The sequence below is a fragment of the Arachis duranensis genome, chromosome 1, assembly GCF_000817695.3.
Source record: "Arachis duranensis cultivar V14167 chromosome 1, aradu.V14167.gnm2.J7QH, whole genome shotgun sequence".
In the NCBI taxonomy this organism is placed as follows: domain Eukaryota; kingdom Viridiplantae; phylum Streptophyta; class Magnoliopsida; order Fabales; family Fabaceae; genus Arachis; species Arachis duranensis.
Genome location: NC_029772.3, coordinates 15279406 through 15297714, shown reverse-complemented (window position 1 = coordinate 15297714; position 18309 = coordinate 15279406). Strand labels below are relative to the sequence as shown.

At 33.9% G+C, this 18309-nt stretch overlaps 1 protein-coding gene and 2 long non-coding RNA genes across 3 annotated transcripts; 1 reads left to right on the top strand and 2 right to left on the bottom strand.

Annotated features, from left to right (window-relative positions):
• Nucleotides 1–2520: 2520 nt before the first annotated feature.
• LOC107479614 (protein IRX15-LIKE) lies at nt 2521–4128 on the bottom strand. The gene has a single exon (XM_052258097.1). It carries the CDS (start codon nt 3870–3872, stop codon nt 2925–2927), a length of 948 nt encoding a protein of 315 aa, XP_052114057.1. The 5' UTR covers nt 3873–4128; the 3' UTR covers nt 2521–2924.
• A 4039-nt stretch (nt 4129–8167) lies between these two features.
• On the bottom strand, nt 8168–9400 carry LOC110279188 (uncharacterized). The gene is made up of 2 exons (XR_008006687.1): nt 9364–9400; nt 8168–8550 (listed from the first exon to the last, which is right to left on the bottom strand). It is a non-coding gene; the product is annotated as an uncharacterized LOC110279188 (long non-coding RNA).
• Nucleotides 9401–13436: 4036 nt separating this feature from the next.
• LOC127745538 (uncharacterized) lies at nt 13437–14422 on the top strand. Its single transcript, XR_008006715.1, has 3 exons — nt 13437–13545; nt 13789–14243; nt 14335–14422. It is a non-coding gene; the product is annotated as an uncharacterized LOC127745538 (long non-coding RNA).
• Nucleotides 14423–18309: the final 3887 nt, after the last annotated feature.

Sequence of the window (18309 nt, the reverse complement as noted above, 5' to 3'; positions counted from 1 at the left end):
AACGGTGTGTTCACTCGAAATTGTCTGTTTGTGTTAGAATGGTGAATATTAAAGACCCGTTTGAAAAGTTTCAAAAGTAACTTTTTTGAACTTTTGACTTATGAAAAGTAGTAGTATTAATGTCTGGTGCAATTTTCAAAATCAAATTGCAGCTTTCTAAGAAGCTATTTATGAGCTTATAGAGAAGTTAAAAAAAATGACTTCTCTCATAATACTACTACTTTTTATCACATTTTTATAAAGTGAGCACTTTTAAAGCTATAAATTTAAACACAAAATAACTTATTTATAAGCTACTTTTAATATAGCCATTTATTGTTTAAGCTATTTTGTCAAAAGAAACTTAATTAAGTTGTTTACCTAAATTGGACCTTAAGTCTAAGCCAAAATTCCCCGGAGCCATTATAAGGCAAATAAGCTAGCTTTGAAATTAGTTTTAAATTCAGTGTGGTGTCAGACCGAATTCGCTAGCTATACAAAAATTGTGTCTACAAGCTAGAATTCTTCTTTGCTATCAACATACACACCTCGACCTTGAGGGCTTTGTTTACCTCAGCCACCAACCCTACAGATTCCGAAGACGTCAATTTGCGGGAGCAGGTTCACTCCCTCACCTAGAGCTTTCAGGATTAGGGTCACCGGCTACATCTGGTTGAGAAGAGGTATATAACAAGATGCTCATATGCATGGTAGAGAGGAATACTCATGATGCAAAATAGAGTCCATCAGGCAGAAGCTAGAGCAGATTTAGCGGATGCGACACCAGATGCGGTGCACTATAACCAGATGCACACTGGTGGCAACGTCACTAATAAAGGGGGCTCCTTGTCCTCTACACTGACACCAGAACAAGAACTGACACCACCACCTAGACCGCGTCTCAACAGGACTAAGGAGAGATGACAACGATAATTATCAAAATTCGTAGTGATTTGGATTTTGTTTGCATTTTTTGACATATTGGTAATTTATCTCTTTGACTTTTTATTATGTATAATTGTTATTTAATATTATAGTTGACTGTTTTTATTAAAAATACTACTTGACTATTAATTATTGACTAGTAGATCAAGTTCTAACATATTCAAAAAATAAAATAAAGTAAAATTTAAGATTATTGTCAGATTTATCATCGATTGAATTTGTCAGTAAATTTTAATTTAATTAATATAAAATAATATATACCGTTAGATTTAAAAGGGAATAAATCTGATGGTAATAAGGCACTAAACTAAAATTTGTAGTGTCAAAGTTACCGTAAAAAATTTTTTGACGGTGACCACTTCCATAATTTTGCCAATCAATGAAATTATTTAAATCTGTCGCTAATTTTACCAAAAATTACCGTCATATTTTATAATCTGAGTTGCTGGCAAGGATTTTAGTGTCTAATTTTGTTTGCTGCTAAATCCGAGACCAATAAATTGACCGATGAATTTTTTTAATAATTTCACCGATAAATTTGACGGTATATGATGAATTTCTTGTAGTGATCCTAGTAATCAATTATTAATGCTCCAAAATAAAAAAAATTATATTAATGATCATTGGTAGATCAATTTTACTTATGTATTAAAATTTAACGTTATTAGTTCTTCAGTATACTAATTTTTCATGTCAAATTTAAAGTATCTTTTAAAACTTTATAAGTCTAAAATAAAATATTTAAAACATTAAAAATAAAATTAAAATTTAATTCAAATATTAAAAATCAAAATACTACTTTATTCTTTCTCTTAATTTCTAGATGATAGTCTTCATGGTACATGGTTGAAGTTCACCGTTCTCTTAAAACAAATTAAAATCATAGTTGTTGAAGTCACCTCCATGTAAGTGACCTTAATTTTGCATGAGTCGTGTTAGTCACACGACTAATACAATGTACCTAGATATCAACGCTATTTTTAAATCTTCAGACTTTAGAATATAATGGTGCATTCCAAATTATCATTTGTTTTGTATTTAATAATTTTATTTTTTGATTATATTTATTTTTATATCCAAAAATAAAATGTGTAAATAATTCAGGATGTGCCAAAAAAAAAGTGCAAATAACACAATTTATTTTTAACCTTTGAAAACACAAGCTAAACATCTAGATTGGTCTTGACACCTAAAATTGTTAGATACTCTATTAACAATATTTCACCTACGCAAGAAATATTAACCATGCCATGAGGTGTGAAAACTAAGCCTATTTATTACTTGTTTTCTGGTACAAGTTAAACCTATTAGATTAGTTACTTTGGATTAAGTACAAAACAAAATCCTTTTTAAGTAAGTTCTGTTTCCCCCCAACATATCCCTTTTGCTAATGTAAGTATACTATATGCTCTGACCTGATTTCTGAAGTGAAATTTGGAACTTGGAAGCTTGAATTCATTGAAGAAAATATAATTTCTCAATGCCATAAAATGAAGAGGTAAAAAGAAAAAAAAATGCCAAAAAAGAATTATTTTTTACAAGCCTTAACCAGAGAAAGAAAGTAACAAAATGCAGTAGTGAAAAAAAAATCATAAATACCCAGAAGAATTTTTTTAAATCCACCAGTTTGCGGCTAAGACGATCCATGATGATTCCGAGCACCTTCTTATAGCAATGTGTGCATGACGAGAGAGACATTATTAAACTAAATTTGATGATGAAGAAGAAAAAGAAGAGTAGATATTTTCTTCGGTTGCTAACCATTTATCGAAGAATAAAATGCTCTTTTATAATTCAAAAATTTTTTATTGTTATCTAACCATTCAAGTAATAGGTCTAAATAATTCTGTTACTGAACTAAGCGCATTTGAATATGTCACCATTTATAGAAGTTTCATAGACCATTTACTTAGATGGTTGAAGACCAATTAAAAATTTTCAAATTATAGAAATATAAATTGAAAATGGTATTTACTTGAAAAAAAATAATCCCCTGAGCCTTACGAAGAAGTAGAAGGAGACGATGAGCTATTATCATTCTTGCAATAGTGGAAACTCCTCTCATCCATCTTTTCCAACACAAAATGTCCCAAAGTCTCGGTTGCCTCAACCAAATTCTCCTTGCAAAGAAACTCATCACCACAAACCCTTTCAACTTCCCCAAAATAGTCATGCAAGAAGACATGAGTCTTTGGGTTCCCGCCCTTCTTGCTCCTGGCCAGGACGCTAGCGGTGAAAATCGCTGACATCCGGCCAGGAGCATCAGGCCAGTCCCCACGGGGACCGTCCACCAAGATAACATCCCAATCAACCTCGTAAACATGGTTTGGAAGGTCATTAAGGCCAAGCTTGCAATCAGAGAACAAAAGATTCTGCACCGGCTTGCACTCATTGGAAGCCTGCTCTTTAGCCGAAGCTATAAGCTCCTTCATCTCACTTCGCTTCGTCGTGTATTGCACGTCGAAAACGTCGAGCTCTGGGTGCTTCTCTTCGATATACGCAGCGTAGTAGCGATTCTCGTCGATGAAAACCGTTCTTCCGTTATGATTGAGGGCTTTCCAGAGCAGAGTCTCACCAGTGAGGCCAAAAATGAGGAAGTTGCATGGTGAAGAACACTTTCGGAGGACATCGGAGATTGATTTGAGATCTGAATACTGCATGTGGTATGTGTCGTTGGATTTGGAAGCGTAGTGGAGAAGAGTGTTGATGACTGTGGAAGGAAGAGGAACATTGATTGTGCTAATTGGTGTTGAAGATGTTATGACGTGTGAGGTTGTGGCAGTGATTGAATATGTTTCTCTTGTGTAGATTAGTGTTACGAGAAAAGCGAGTGTGAAGATTGAAATGAAAGCGAGGAGCCATAGACGATTGGAGCTTCCTTGTTTCTGGATGTAAGGGTGGAGGAGGATGAGTTTTGTGTTGTTGTTGTTGTTGTTTGTGTTCTTCATGGTGTTGAATGAAGATTTGAGGAAGAAGAGAAGGAAGGGTTTTAGAATTATTGAAACTTGTTTCTTTGTGTTTTAGAGTCTTTGTTATGAGCTCTGAGGGTGAATTGGGGAAGAAGGTTTGGTTTTAAAGAAGTGGTGGAAAACTTGGGGTTGCAAAAGAGGGAATTGAGGTAATGTAAAGGGAGAAAAAAAAAAATTGTTGAATGTGACCTTGCATTACAATTCACAGTGACGCTGATTCAAAGCTCTCTAGAACTGAAAACAACTAAAGCTAGAGCTTAAATGTTTGTGTTGTGTCATTAAAGTGAGTCATTAAATATAATAATAATGAAGTGTTTGCGTTATAACTTAGTCATTAAATAATAAGAGTATTTTGATCAACATTCTTTTAATCAATTTTTTTAAATTTTGGGTTCTTTAATTAGTGCGCAAATAATCAAATTTTGGGTTTTTTTTTTATTTTGGGTTCTTTAATTAGTGTGCAAATTTTGTTCTCTTCTCGCGTTTTCGTTCTTCTTCTTTTTCTCTGTTTGCGTTCTTCTTCTTCAACCTAATAAAATTCGTTGTTTTCCTCTGTTCGCGTTTTTCTTCTCTGTTCGCATTATTCATTATTGATCTGCATTGAATTCAACATAATAAACTCCGTCGTTCTTCTTCTTCTTCTTTGTTTTCTTCTTCAATCTACACTTCTGAATGGAAACAATGAATAATTCAACTTCAAATCAGTTGAATGAAGTTATTACGTTGAGACAGTTAGAAAATGATTGCTGCATGCTATCACAATAATCTTAAATACTGAACAAAGTAAAAGGAGGCCATCAAATCGAACAACATTCACCTGGTGAATCAAAATCAAAAAGGCCATTGAACCAAAAAATGTTCATGTGGTGAATAAATGGTGATCAACTTTCAATCAACAAGAATAGTATTTCTCCTCCCCTTTCTCTTCCTCATTCTTCTTTCAAATTCGCGCACGCAGATTCTTTCGTTATAATCATCACCAACAACACCAACATTTTGCTCGGTTAAGTGGACTTGCTCATTTTGATTCACTTGATTGTTAATGTGTTCAGTTAAGTCCTTGTGCATGCAGAAATATTTTTCTTACTGATTGAATCCTTATCACGTTTTATTCAGCACATGATTGGTATTCGGTTAAGTGGTGTTGACTATTTCGATTCACCTGATTGTTATGTGTTCAGTTAACTTCTTTTGCATGGAAAAATGCTATTCTTGATGATTGAATGTTTACGACGTTTTATTCAGCACATGAATGTTGCTCGCTTCAGTGGAGTTGCTCATTTTGATTTACTTGATTGTTAGTGTGTTCAATTGAGTCCTTGTGCATGTAGAAATATTTTTCTTGATGATTAAATATTTATGACGTTTTGTTCAGCACATGAATGATGTTCAATTCAGTAGAGTTGGCCATTTCATTTCATTTTTGTTATGCACAATTCAAAACTCTTCCTGCTCACCTTCTACTGCTTCTTCACAAAGGAGAGAAAGAGGAAAAGACAAAAAAAAAAAAATACAGCAGCAATAACAAAAAAAATGAAGATAAGAAGAAAACATGTGAACAAGAAGGAACGTGAAAAAGAAGGAGGAGAATGAGGAGGAGGAGGAAGGTGAATCTCTGTTGCTGTTTTCGTTCGTTTCTAGTTGTTCCTTGCAAATCTTCTTGCGATTCTTCTCCAGTAGTGGTTTTCGCAGAGAACGTGACTGAAGTTTGAGTGATTTTGAGAGAGATTCGAAGAGAAGGAGCGGTTTCGTGTAGCGGTTTCGTGTTGAGAAAGAAGTGACGTTTTTTCATAATGAGCCCGAATTAATGAAGAGTTTTTGGGTGCTTGTTTTCACTCGTCATTAATGCGCGTGACTCTATTTGAACTTGGGCCAACTTGATTATATGATTACATGGATGTGTAGTGTGCCCATATAATAATATATGATGAGGATAATGATGATATTCAAGTATCATTATTAAAATCTTATTTAGTAATTGTTTCGGGAAAAAAAATATAAAGACAAAAGAAGGTCTCGAGACAAATTTGGTTTTGTTTCCTATCCATCTAATATATATATTGTTTTATCCATGTTTAAATGTGTTACGACTGAATAATGTTTTTCTTGCCTCTTGGTGATGTCTTCCTTTCTTCATGTGTGGTTGATATCTTTGTATTTAATTAGTGCCTAATTAGATTGTAATTTGTTAATGAAGGATGGATTATGCTGAGCCAAAATGGGGTTAGGGAAGAGACAAAGTACGACTACTACTTGTGAGTTGGGGGGTGGTTGGAACTCAGGCAAATGCACACATAGCGACCCATTAACTAATTACAAGCAACAAGTCGCTTTTCCTTGTTGATTTGAGATTTTTTCCCTACGTAATAACCCACCCCCTTTCCCCCCTAGAATATTGGTTATTTCTTAAACAAATAGCTACCATTGAATGAGACTAAGTACCTACATTGATTCCCCCTTATTGAAACACATGTGATGATTATCGTCTTTGTTTAGCTACTGATTATTCATATATATGCTCATGATTATTCTAGTACATACATTATTATTATATTTTTATTATAATTTAATAATATCAGGTCATATTTGATTTGGTGTTGTATTAGGTATGAGGGTCTAAATTAATATATATTGTTTTATTATTAATATGTTTTTTTTTATAAATTTATTCACTATTAGAAAATCCATTATATGTGAAGCTATAAAGTAATATCTTAAATATATACTATACTATGTAACATAAGGAGAGTACGTATGCTATATATATGTTAATACTTTATATATATTTTAAAGAAATAATATTATTGACAACAACATTATTCTTTTAAAGTTTTACCTGTAACTGGTGAAATTATTTGAGATCTTATACTAGCCAATTTTACATTATTAAATGTTATTATTATATTGCATACCAAACAGCCGATCGAAAAGGCATCAAGGTTCGCTATATAAGATTTTTTAAAGCATATTTTTCAGCCACGTGCCTCATAATTAGTCAACACATGACGCTATTATATGGACTATGGACACCATAATGCTGTCCTCATGGAATAGTAAGCAACTGCTTCCATTTACTTCTTCTCTTCCTTCTTTTTTTATTTTTTATTTTTACATAACTACTTCAGAGTTGGTATATATAAAACTAATCTCATTCTGCCTAGAATGCGAGAATGAATTTTTGAAGAGTCATTACTAGAAAACTTGTTATTATAGACGAAAATTTTTGATAGATTTTATCCCACGAAAATACAGACAAAATTTTAGAGGAATTTTTTGTCGAAAAACAAAAAAAAAATGGATTAGCATAAATTACAGATGGAAAAGAGAATCCGTCGATAATTCTGTCAGAAAAATTAATTTTTTTCATAAAAAATAATTACAGACAGAAAATCCGTCTGTATTTAAATAGGCAAAACACTGCATTTTATTAAAATATTACAGACAGAAAATCCGTCTGTAATTTAAATTTTCCGTCTGAAAATATTAATGTAAACCTAACCTATCCCTTCTCTCTCCCCGTGGCAGCCCCAATTCAAACTGTGTTTCGTGCTCCATTCACAAATCAAACACGAGCTTCTTCCTTTCTCCCAGGCACGAGCTACTTCTCTCTCCGTGGCTGCTACTTCTGCTTCTTCTGCCGCGGCCGTTGCCATTGCCGCTGCCGCTTGCACACTACAAGAAAATAAGCTTTTTGCTACGCTTTTAAAGCGTTGCCAAAAGTCAAAAAAAGTGTAGCGATAGCTTTTTGCCACGCTTTTTGAGCTACCGGCACGCTTTTGAAAGGGTCACAACTGCAAGGGTGCCGGTTGCTCTATCGCCACGCTTTTGGTGATCTACCGCCACGCTTTTTTTGTCGCCACGCTTTTATCTATTGCCACGCTTTTAAGCGTGGCCATATGTGATAGATATGGCTACGCTTTTAAAGCGTGCCAATAGCTAGGATATGGCTACGCTTTTTAAGCGTGCCAACATCAAGAGATAACGCTACGCTTTTAAAGCGTGCCAACAGCAAATGATAACGCTACGCTTTTAAAGCGTGCCAATAGCTAGAGATATCGCTACGCTTTTTAAGCGTAGCTTTTGATGATTGCAGTACAATATGGCTACGCTTTTAAAGTGTGGCTATAAGTTTATTCAGGTTCTGTTGTTTTTTTTTTAATCTTCATAATAAAATCTTACAAAATTCATAGATAAGTGTAAAATTTAAACAATGACTAAGTCACAGTCAAGAAACAACAATTGTCAATCAATTTATTTGAAGCCTTTTCTACAAGTTTCAAAGATCAAAAGATGAATAGTTGTGAACATTGCATTAAATGAGTTACAGGAAGAGTATTTGTGCATATTATGGTAGTACCATGCTAAGCTAAAAAGCACAATGCATCAATTTGAAAGAGCCACAACAAGAAACTAAGATTGCATCAGGAAATCAATGGTACATTATTTACATTGACGTGAAACTGAACAACAATAAGGGGCATTTCCCCCTTTGACCACAATTCCAAGTTCATCACTTGAAGCAGCTAAGGATCTGCTTTACCAGCAACCTGTTCATCACTTGAATCATATTGATCTTCACTTATTTCCTCATCATCACTTGATTTCTCTTCTGGTGCAGCTCCTACATCTTCAGCTTTAGCATACTTCTCACAGTACTCTATACAATTCAAGCACACTGTTAAATTAAGAACTTTATTGATTCTAAAGTTAAAGACCATTAAATTATGCATAAATTAGTCCAATGAAGAACTCAAGCCTAGAAAAGGAAATCCAAGTGATAGTGGCTTCAAGTAATAGATAAACATAGACAACAGCAGCTGTATAAAAAGAATTCATAACTATGGCTTACCCTACTTATGTGCTTTCTCTTGTACTAATTATACAATGAGTGAAGCTAGTGTGCATTTCATTTTTCTTGCTTGAATGGAAAATTTCTGCAGAAAATATTCAGATAATGTAAATGACACCACATTGACAGATCCATTTAAATGTTAGATATAAACCAAAAATTAGGAAAGAACAAACAGACGGTAAACCCCTTATAGGGTTGTGTGTAAGTGTGTAAGTGTGTAGTGTGAGTGAGTTGTTGTAAATTTGTAATATGAACCAAAAGAAAAAAGGTGAGAAAGGGACAAACATCACAAAAACATGATGTTGAAAGGTTCTACCCAAATTAAAAACTAAAAAATTGCAACTAGCAAGTTATGGAGACACAACACAATATAAAAGAAACTTGGTCACCCAAAATAGCAGGACAAAAGCATATTCTTCCATGCAAAAAAATAACATTATGCTACCGTACAAGCAGATGGATACTTAACACTACGTTCCAATAAAGGAACCATACATATATAAATCTGTATGATGTTTTTGTAAATTCAGTAAACATATGTCCTTTTTGAGGCAGATTAAATTCCTTGTAACACATCCATCTGTTGATTTTTATTATTATTTGAGGGAATGCACTTACCGCAATAAGCTTCCCTGCATTCTCAGGTCTCTTTGCAGCTGCTGCTACAGCAGCTCCAGAAGAAATCCCCACCTGCATTCCAATTGAAGTGAGCATGAAAGTTTTAAAGTATAACATCAATGGATCTTGCTCTTCTTCATTTTGGGCCAGAAAATTACTGGGGTGTTGTAAGATTTAAAGAGTTAGCTTTGACAAGCACTCCAAAGAAGATTAAATTTTATGTCCACATAATAGGACTCTTCATGCACATGATACAACTAAATTAACACAGTAACTATGTCAAATTCCATTATCTTGCATGTACAAATGCTAAGTCAATTGAAATATTTTACCAAGTGATTAAATTTGGAGAAAAGACAGATTTAAACCTGGTTAAAATGCTGTTGCAATTTCTCATTAGTCAAATTGATACAGAATTGCTCAAAACTGCATAAGAACAATTAGTAGAGTGTAATTTTTTTTAAGTAAAAAGTTAATGATATGAATCCACACATAAGAAATTAAGAACTTGATCAAGTTTCACATCATTATCCACACACACAGAGCATCTAGGTTCCTTAGCTAGTTAAGCACCTGTTCGTCTTGAAACTTTCAAATCTGTATATATCTAAGACTCCGATTAAGTTCTTTGAATTTGGATCTTTCCCAATAGAATTGTTAACCTTGTCCATAATCCTGGAACAAGAGATATTTGTATGAGTTCAATAAAAAAAGGTGAGGAATATCTCCTAAAAGAAAGAACATATAACAGAGAGAAATGACCAGTCAAAAAGCCTTGAATAAATAATTTTAGCTAAAGCATCACTACTGAGACTTGCAGCAACGGGATCAAGTGACTTTGTTATTTTATATCCGCGAGTGACCATAGCACATTAGCAAAATGAATTCTCAAGGGATTTCTCGTCGCACCTAGGCATATAAATACGAGTATCTTATCTATTAGCTTTGTATTTAATTGAAACAATTTGTACTTTTCCCAATTTGTACTTTTCAACTATTACTAGTATTGTCTATTGTGTCTAAACCTGTAATACATATCTGGATAAGAATTCACAGTAAAGCATCTGGCCCAAGTCTCAGTTAGTTGTCTACTTTAGTTTTTCACAAAATGAAACTGATATAAATGAAAAAGGATTAAGAACCCCCAATCCCCCAGAATCAAGGATCGTTAATGCAAAACCTAAATCAAATAGCAAGGACAATTAGCATCTCAACACATTCACAATTTAGTCTCCAAAAAAAAAAAGTTTGACAATAAAATAGTAAGTTAATAAACTAGATATAACCATCAATATTAAAGAAGTGATGCCTTAGCTACAGAAAGTAGAAGTGATGCATCTTCAGATTCTTCACCATCCAAATTCTGGGTCCTTTAATCACACAAATTAAATCAAATTAATCCCTAATTATTCACCATATTAAACTCCACATAAATTGAAACAAGTAATAACTATATACTAATTACTTTTTCCATTCTCTTTTAATTATCTGTCACTCTAAATATATTAATTCCATGATATATCCAATTGCTATAATAACTAATAATAAAATAGAACAAATACAATCTTTGCTATAGTAAGAGATTTGAAATGTTGAACATGGTTACATTTAGCCTCTCAACTTCCACTGTTAGTGCATCAATCTTTGCAGTGTCTTCAACAATAATCTCCTTTTCTTGGATAACTGGAGTTGCTTCGATGGTAACCTTCTCTACATTCTCTCGCTCCTTGACAAGCAAAGCATTGGTTTCATCAAGTTTACCCTGCAGAGCATTGGTTTCATCAGGTTTAAAAAGTCCACCGTTTCTTAAAGTTTGTCCTTTGCTTCTTGAAGTGCACCAGTTTCCCTTGCAGCCTAATCATGCAAATCAAAAGATATGTCAGAGTAGGGAAATAAAAAAGATAAGACATAAAAAATCAATCAAGAGGCTTTTCCTGAGAACTCATCTTACTGAACCAGAAAAGAATCAACCCAGAACTTGGATTTCCTTGGATTTCCTGAGAACTACAAAAAATTCAACAATAAAACATAAATTCAGACAGCACATAACATTCAATGAAAATTAGTAGACCCATTTTGAACTTGCTATTAGTAAAATTTTGTAAGATGGTTTCAGTAAAATGATGATAGAAGGTTTACTGAAAAAGCACAAAGATTTACTCAACAGCTGTGACGGCGACAACACTGACGGCTCCCCTCTCGCGCGTCCCCCTCCTTCGCGACGGCAACGGTTCTCGCGGCTCCTTCATCGGCAACCAAGAAGCACGACGGTGACTGGTGCGACGGGAGCAGCTCCTCTTTCCCCTCCTCGGCGACGACGAAGAGCGAAGCTCCTCCAGCGGCTGCGACGCGTTTGGTGACAGCACCTCCTCTCTCATCGTCGCACACACTCTCTCTCTCGGGTTTGAGTCGACAGCGGCGGCGGGCTGGTCTTCAACGAAGCTGGCAGCAAGGCGGCGTCTCCTTCCTCGAGCTCTCCTCTTCGGCGTGGGTGAGGTGGTGCATGTGTGTATTGTGTTGTGTGCGCTAGAGAGGGGAAAAGGGGGAGTGGGGCTGCGGCGCTATTGTAAGGGGAAAGGAGGGGAGTGTTGTGGGTGTTAGGTTAGTATGCCGGAACAGGGAGCACCGGCGATGTTTTCCGGATTGCTGGGGTCGCGGAGAGTTTAGGGTTCTTTGGAAGAGTTTTTCATTTTAAGGTGAATACAAAGGGTTAGAAGAGTTTTAGGATAGGAGAGAGGTAGAGTTTCAAACGTGGTGTGTAATGTAATTAATTAATTATAACTATTTTGAAAAAAAAAATTTAACCTTTTTGGCCACGCTTTTGAAGCGTGCCAAAAGAGTTGTATGAAACGGCCACGCTTTTAAAATGTCACTATAACGAAACTCTATCGCCACGCTTTAAAAGCGTGCCTGTTTCTCTCTATGGCTACGCTTTTTAAGTGTGGCGAAAAAAAGTGTAGCCAAATCTCGAATCAATCGTCACCCTAATAAAAGCGTGGCTGTAGACACTTTTCGCTACGCTTTTCAAGCGTAGCAAAAAAAAAAGTGGCCAAATCTCTAATCTATCGCCACCCTCGTAAAAGCGTGGCCATTGACCACTTTTGGCCACGCTTTTAAAGCGTAGCAAGAAAAAAGCGTGGCCATAGGCCTTTTTCTGGTAGTGGCATCACACAATCTCTCTCTGTCATCCCTTGCGTCCTACGAGATCCCTCCGCCGCCGCTCTCGTCGCGTCTACTCCCATCGTCAGAGAGCTCTCTCTGTCGCCGCTCTCATCGCATCTGCTCTCTCTGGCACCTCTTCCATCTAATCTCATCTCGCTTTCTCAGTTCTTCTCGTAACCATCTCAAATTTCAGGTATATATATCCTGATTTTGTGATTCTGTTCTTTGTGATAAACCTTAGGGCTCAATTTTTCTGTGCCAGTTTTAGGTTTATCATACTCTACTTTTGTGCTTCGTTCGAATCTGCGGGTTTACTCTGATTTTGATTTTTTTTCTGCAATCGAAACTTTTCGTTTGAATCATTTGCTTGGACGAACATTGAATCTGTTCTGTTCTGCTCTGTTCAAGTAGCTTATGGCTTGTGAATTCATGTATTCTATATTTCTATTTGACATTGTTCGCTAACTTTGTGTTCATTTTTGCTGAATATGTCCTTTTCAATTTTGTGTGATGGATGATTAAATATATTAACATAATTGTCACTTTGATTTTATTAGCACTAAATTCGATTGGCTTCGCAATGAAAGCAGCCTGTGATATCTAGTGATTGTATTTATACTTGACTTATGCCATATCTTTTGCAAGCACTTGTTTGATCCGTATTTTTGTTGTTCTGTTTGTTAGATCAAAGTATTAGTTTCATAGTTTAGTTGTTAATGGTTGTGCTTATTACAAGAAACTGTGATTTATGCTATTCTAATCTTTTAAAGTATACTGATAAAATTCAGCATCTGTTATGTTTTTATGCATACTTTTTCCATGTCTTGAGAGCTGTAAAATTTTTCTGAACCTGAATACAAACAATACACAGGAATATGCTAATGACTTGTATTTATAAAAATACTCCCAGGAGTATGTTGATCTGAGATAAGTTATCATACATCAAGAATGGGTTCAGGCGATTGGTTTAAGACATTAATTTCAAGAAAATCGAAAGAAAGAAAACCCAAGAAAGGAAAGGTACAGTGCAATCCCTATCACCTTTTCAAATGCTTTGGTGAGAACTGAGAAACCAAATTAGTTTCTGCATATTGATTTCCATATATCTTAGTACTATGATGACAGGAATTCAAAACCAAAGTTGGTTTAGAAGTCTTGTATAATAGTTAAGCAATTGTAACTGCAATATGCCCCTGAAATCATGTGAGGGAAAATTCTAACTAGTATGATTCTATCTTCATACGTGGTCACAACTTGAGACAGGGTACTTTAGCTTCAACGAAATTAAGTGCACTGAACTCAAATGATTGTACAAGAAGAGACTCTAGTGACTTAGCAAATGGTGCTAAAGCTGAAAATATTGGGTCAGTTGAAACTTTGCTGCAACAAGAATCCAGACTGCATTCCGGGCTTATAAGGTAAAGCTTTGAGAATATCATCTGCTGGTTTTTTCTTTATTTATTGTGGATGCTGACTTTTAAACTTTTCAAGCTAGAAAGGCTCTACGCCGCTTGAAAGGGATCATAAAACTGCAGATTGTAACACAGAGTTACTCGGTTAAAAAGCAAGCCAATACTGCTATAACTTACCTTCATTCATGGAGCAAGATACAGACTGAGATTAGAGCTCGAAGAATCTATATAGTGACTGAAGACAGGATCAGGCAGAAAAAACTAGAAAATTAGCTTAAACTTGAGGCAAAGCTGCATGATCTGGAGGTAACTTAAGGACTTGCTTTCTTCTTTTTAAGTAACTATTCTAGAGACATGAACTTGTTTGAATCAATTCAGTTAATGTATCAAATTACAGGTTGAATGGTGTAGTGGTTCTGAAACCATGGAGGAGATTGTTGGAAGGATACATCAGAGAGAAGAAGCAGCTGTTAAGCGTGAAAGAGTTATGGCATATGGTGACATAATCACTAGATATCACTAATAGACAACTCAAAAGTAGCTCAAAAGTGACAAATGTGGTGGTCTAATTTGAGTAAAAAGTGAGCTTTTATATATGATACCACTAATAGAGTTGTTAGAGAAACTTGAAATTATAAGATAGATCATCTGATTATAGTGATATAGATTCTTTCTAGAGTTTGTTCATATCCTTATGGGTTTTATGTTATCATTATTCTTATACTTTGTTATAGCTTGATTCACTTTCTTTATGCTATGTTTGCTTAGTGCTTTATTTTTCCTGTGATTTGCAGACCCTTGATGAGATTAAAGACAAATCACTTCGTAAAAAAGTTAGTAAAAGTACATGTAAAGATTTTGTTAGTTTGGTTCAAGCATGGCTAAGAAAAATTCAGGTACCATGCAAGTCTTTGCAAACTTAATTTTTCTATTTTCCGCAATTGTTTTTGCAGCACTGATAAGGCGAGTCATTTAGAGTTACTTGATTAACAAGCCGAGTTGAATATTTTCTAATTGTTGTGTTCTGAGTTATCTTTGCAGACCTGTATCTTTATTTGGTTAAGCATCACCATAACTATTGGTTCTCCCTCTTAAATATCTCTATTTCTTCCCTTCTAAATACTTGTTCGGTTGTTCCCACCCTGGAGTGTATAATGTGTGTTGTATTCCCACCCTGCAGCGCTCAAAATCATTATGGGGTGTTTTTGCTGAGACCAACCAAAGTGAGCTGTCAGCATTCATATCATATGCATTGGCATTTCCTAATAACTTTCTTGCCCTTGTAGACACTTATGATGTAAGTATTTAATATTTTCTTAGTAAATCTCTATTTCCTGCTAACAGGAAATAGGAATGATAATCTCTCAACATTTCTTTGGCCAGCAATGTTCCATCCTTGTGTGCAAATCTCGCTGTTCTGAATTACTTCTGGTTTAGTTTAGCTTAGATGTTTCTCCATATAATCACCTTTGCATTTCTTGGCAGGTCATACAAAGTGGAATCCCTAACTTCTGTGCAGTTGCATTAGCTTTCAATGAGTTAGGGTTTGTCCGAAGTTGATTATTCCTCCCCTTCATTTTTATTGTCAATACTTGGTTAGAAGTTTCATATTGTGGTTTGTTAGTTTTCCCTGTTAATTTTGATTAATCTGGACACACAATTTTGTTATTCGTTTCTTATTTTCCTTCCATGAATTACTTCCTTCATTATTAGCTAATATGTTCTATTATGCCTTGGTGTTTCTTGTTTCTGATTTAAGGATTGCAGATTTGTTTTGGCTTTGATTAGTTTCTAAGCATTCCTTGTTTTCACTTTAAGGATTGCAGACTGATTTTGGCTTTCGAATAGTGTCTAAGCATCCTCAACCCCCTAAAATAAAATATTAGTTGCTTTGTGGTGCAGATACAAAGCAGTTGGCATTAGACTGGACTCTGGTGACCTTGCCTATTTGTCTTGTCAAGCCAGGAAGATCTTTTGCTTAATTGAAAAGGAATTCGCGGTGTCTGGCTTTGGGAAGACTAGTATTACAGCTAGTAATGATCTTAAAGAGGAAACTTTAGATGCTTTAAATAAATAGGAAACTTTAGGAGCTCACTCAATGTTCTTGCCCTTCCGGTTAAAGAAGATCCTTGTGGCGTTTCTTTAGAAAGTGCTGACCCTAGAACAAATGAAATCACTTCAGCTGTATCTTCAATTCATATTGAATAATTTATTGTAAATATTGTTTATTTTTAATACGATGAATTTGTTTATTTTTTGAAATATTGTAATTATTCGAATATAAATTAGATAAAAATTTATATTTATTTTGTATGAAAACAAGTTTATTTTGTAATTAGAAAAAGTAAAAAAAATTGCATTTTACCTTACAGACGGATTTACAGACGGATTTTCTGTCTGTAAGTATGATTTTCCAAAGTTTAAATTACAGACGAAAAATCTGTCGAAAAATCCGTCTGTAATTACAGACAGAAAATCTGTCGGAAAATTCGCCTGTAATTACAGACGGAAAATCCGTCTGAAAATCTGTCTGTAATTACAGACGGAAAATCCGTCTGAAAATCCGCCTGAAAATTCGTCTGTAATTACAGACAGAAAATCCGTCTGAAAATCCGCCTGTAATTACAGACGAAAAATCCGTCTGTAAGTTTGTCGCCTTCAGGAAATGGAGAGAGAATTTACAGAGGGAAAATCCGTCGATAACTAGTAAAAATCCGTTGGTAATTTTTCAACGGAAAAAAATCCGTCGGTAAATAATTTCTGACAGAGCTTTTACAGAGAGACAAAATTCGTCGGTAATTTCGTCAGTAATCAAAAATCCATCTATAATAAGACTAAATCTGTTTGTAAATCTGTCTGTATTTATCCATTTTCTAGTTGTGAGTTATATTTTTCTTTCTTTTAATTTGGTGCGATAAACTTAAGGTTACCACAAGTTATTCTTACCAACGAACTGAATAATTAGAAGAAAAAAAAATAGAAATATGCTAATAATTTTAAAAGTAAAGTATATTTTCTGTGTGCATAAAGTTTTTAAATAGCTTTAAAAATACTTTTAATATAACATATAATTTGTTTCAATTTCATTTCTAATACTTTAGATATATTTTAAATATGTTTTTAAGAATTAATACTATTAATGGAATTAAATGACAATTATATATTGAGATATCGTGATAGGTCAAAGTAAGATTATATTAGCATATATATTGTCCACCTTAAAAGTATAATTTAAATATATTATAACATCAAATAAGATTGTCACATTATATGTTATTTAATTTATTAAAAGTATAATTAAAATATATTAAAATATCATAGATAAAATTAAAACCACACAATAATCATAAAATTTAGATAAAATATGAACAATGAAGGCAAAATTAGTATTTACTACATTCAGTATTTTTTTAAAAATAAAAATCACATTGATACTAGTCATAGTAACCCTAAATTAAAACGTATACTTCTTATTTGAGAATCACTTTAATACAATATTTTTCATAAAAAATAAAAATGACGGAATCTCGAGCTAATACTTAAATCGGCTTCTAAAGTTTGTCTTGAGTCTTAAATTCGTTTTAAAAATTTCAATTGCTTCTATTTAATCGTTGAACTTTTATTCCGTAATTTAAAATTAAAGATTTTTTTTACTATAAAATTAAAAAAATTATTTCTCAAAAAAATATCTGAATTTTTAATTTTGGAATATAATTTTTTTTGGTATTTAAAGGAAATTTACTGCACTCCCGACAAACTCTATGACTTATATAAAGTTTGCCGTACCCCTAATAAACTTTATGAGTTATATGGAATTTTTCATTTCTCGGTAAATTTCTAAATTTTTCCTCTATAAATACTCACACAATCTCAATTCGAGTTGCTCATTATTTTCTTTGATATTCCTCATCTTCTTGATTAACTCTTCATAATGTCTAGAATTTCGTTGTTATCCATTCATTATGATGATAAAATAAAGTATGATGAAGAAGGTTCTATCGTATTTAGATATGCTCAACCAGTGATTGCATACATGACAGCCAAAATCAACAGTTTAACAATGTTAAAAAATTTAATATTGCACTCTATTGGACAACAACACACAAAAAGAGTGAAAGAAATTTACTACCGATATCCGACCGAAGTAGATAACATTTTGTTTTACAAAAAAGTATATTGTAGATGTTGTGATTCTTGTTTTTGTATTTTTTTAATATAGTCGAGGTTTTGAGAATATTTTATATTTTTTGATATAAGTATCAGGTATGTGATGACGAGGACATATGTCTTATAAGTGTGTGGCACAACCGTTGGATAAATGTCTATCTATTGGAATTATTTGTTTACCTAGTTTAGTTAGGTGGACAATAAT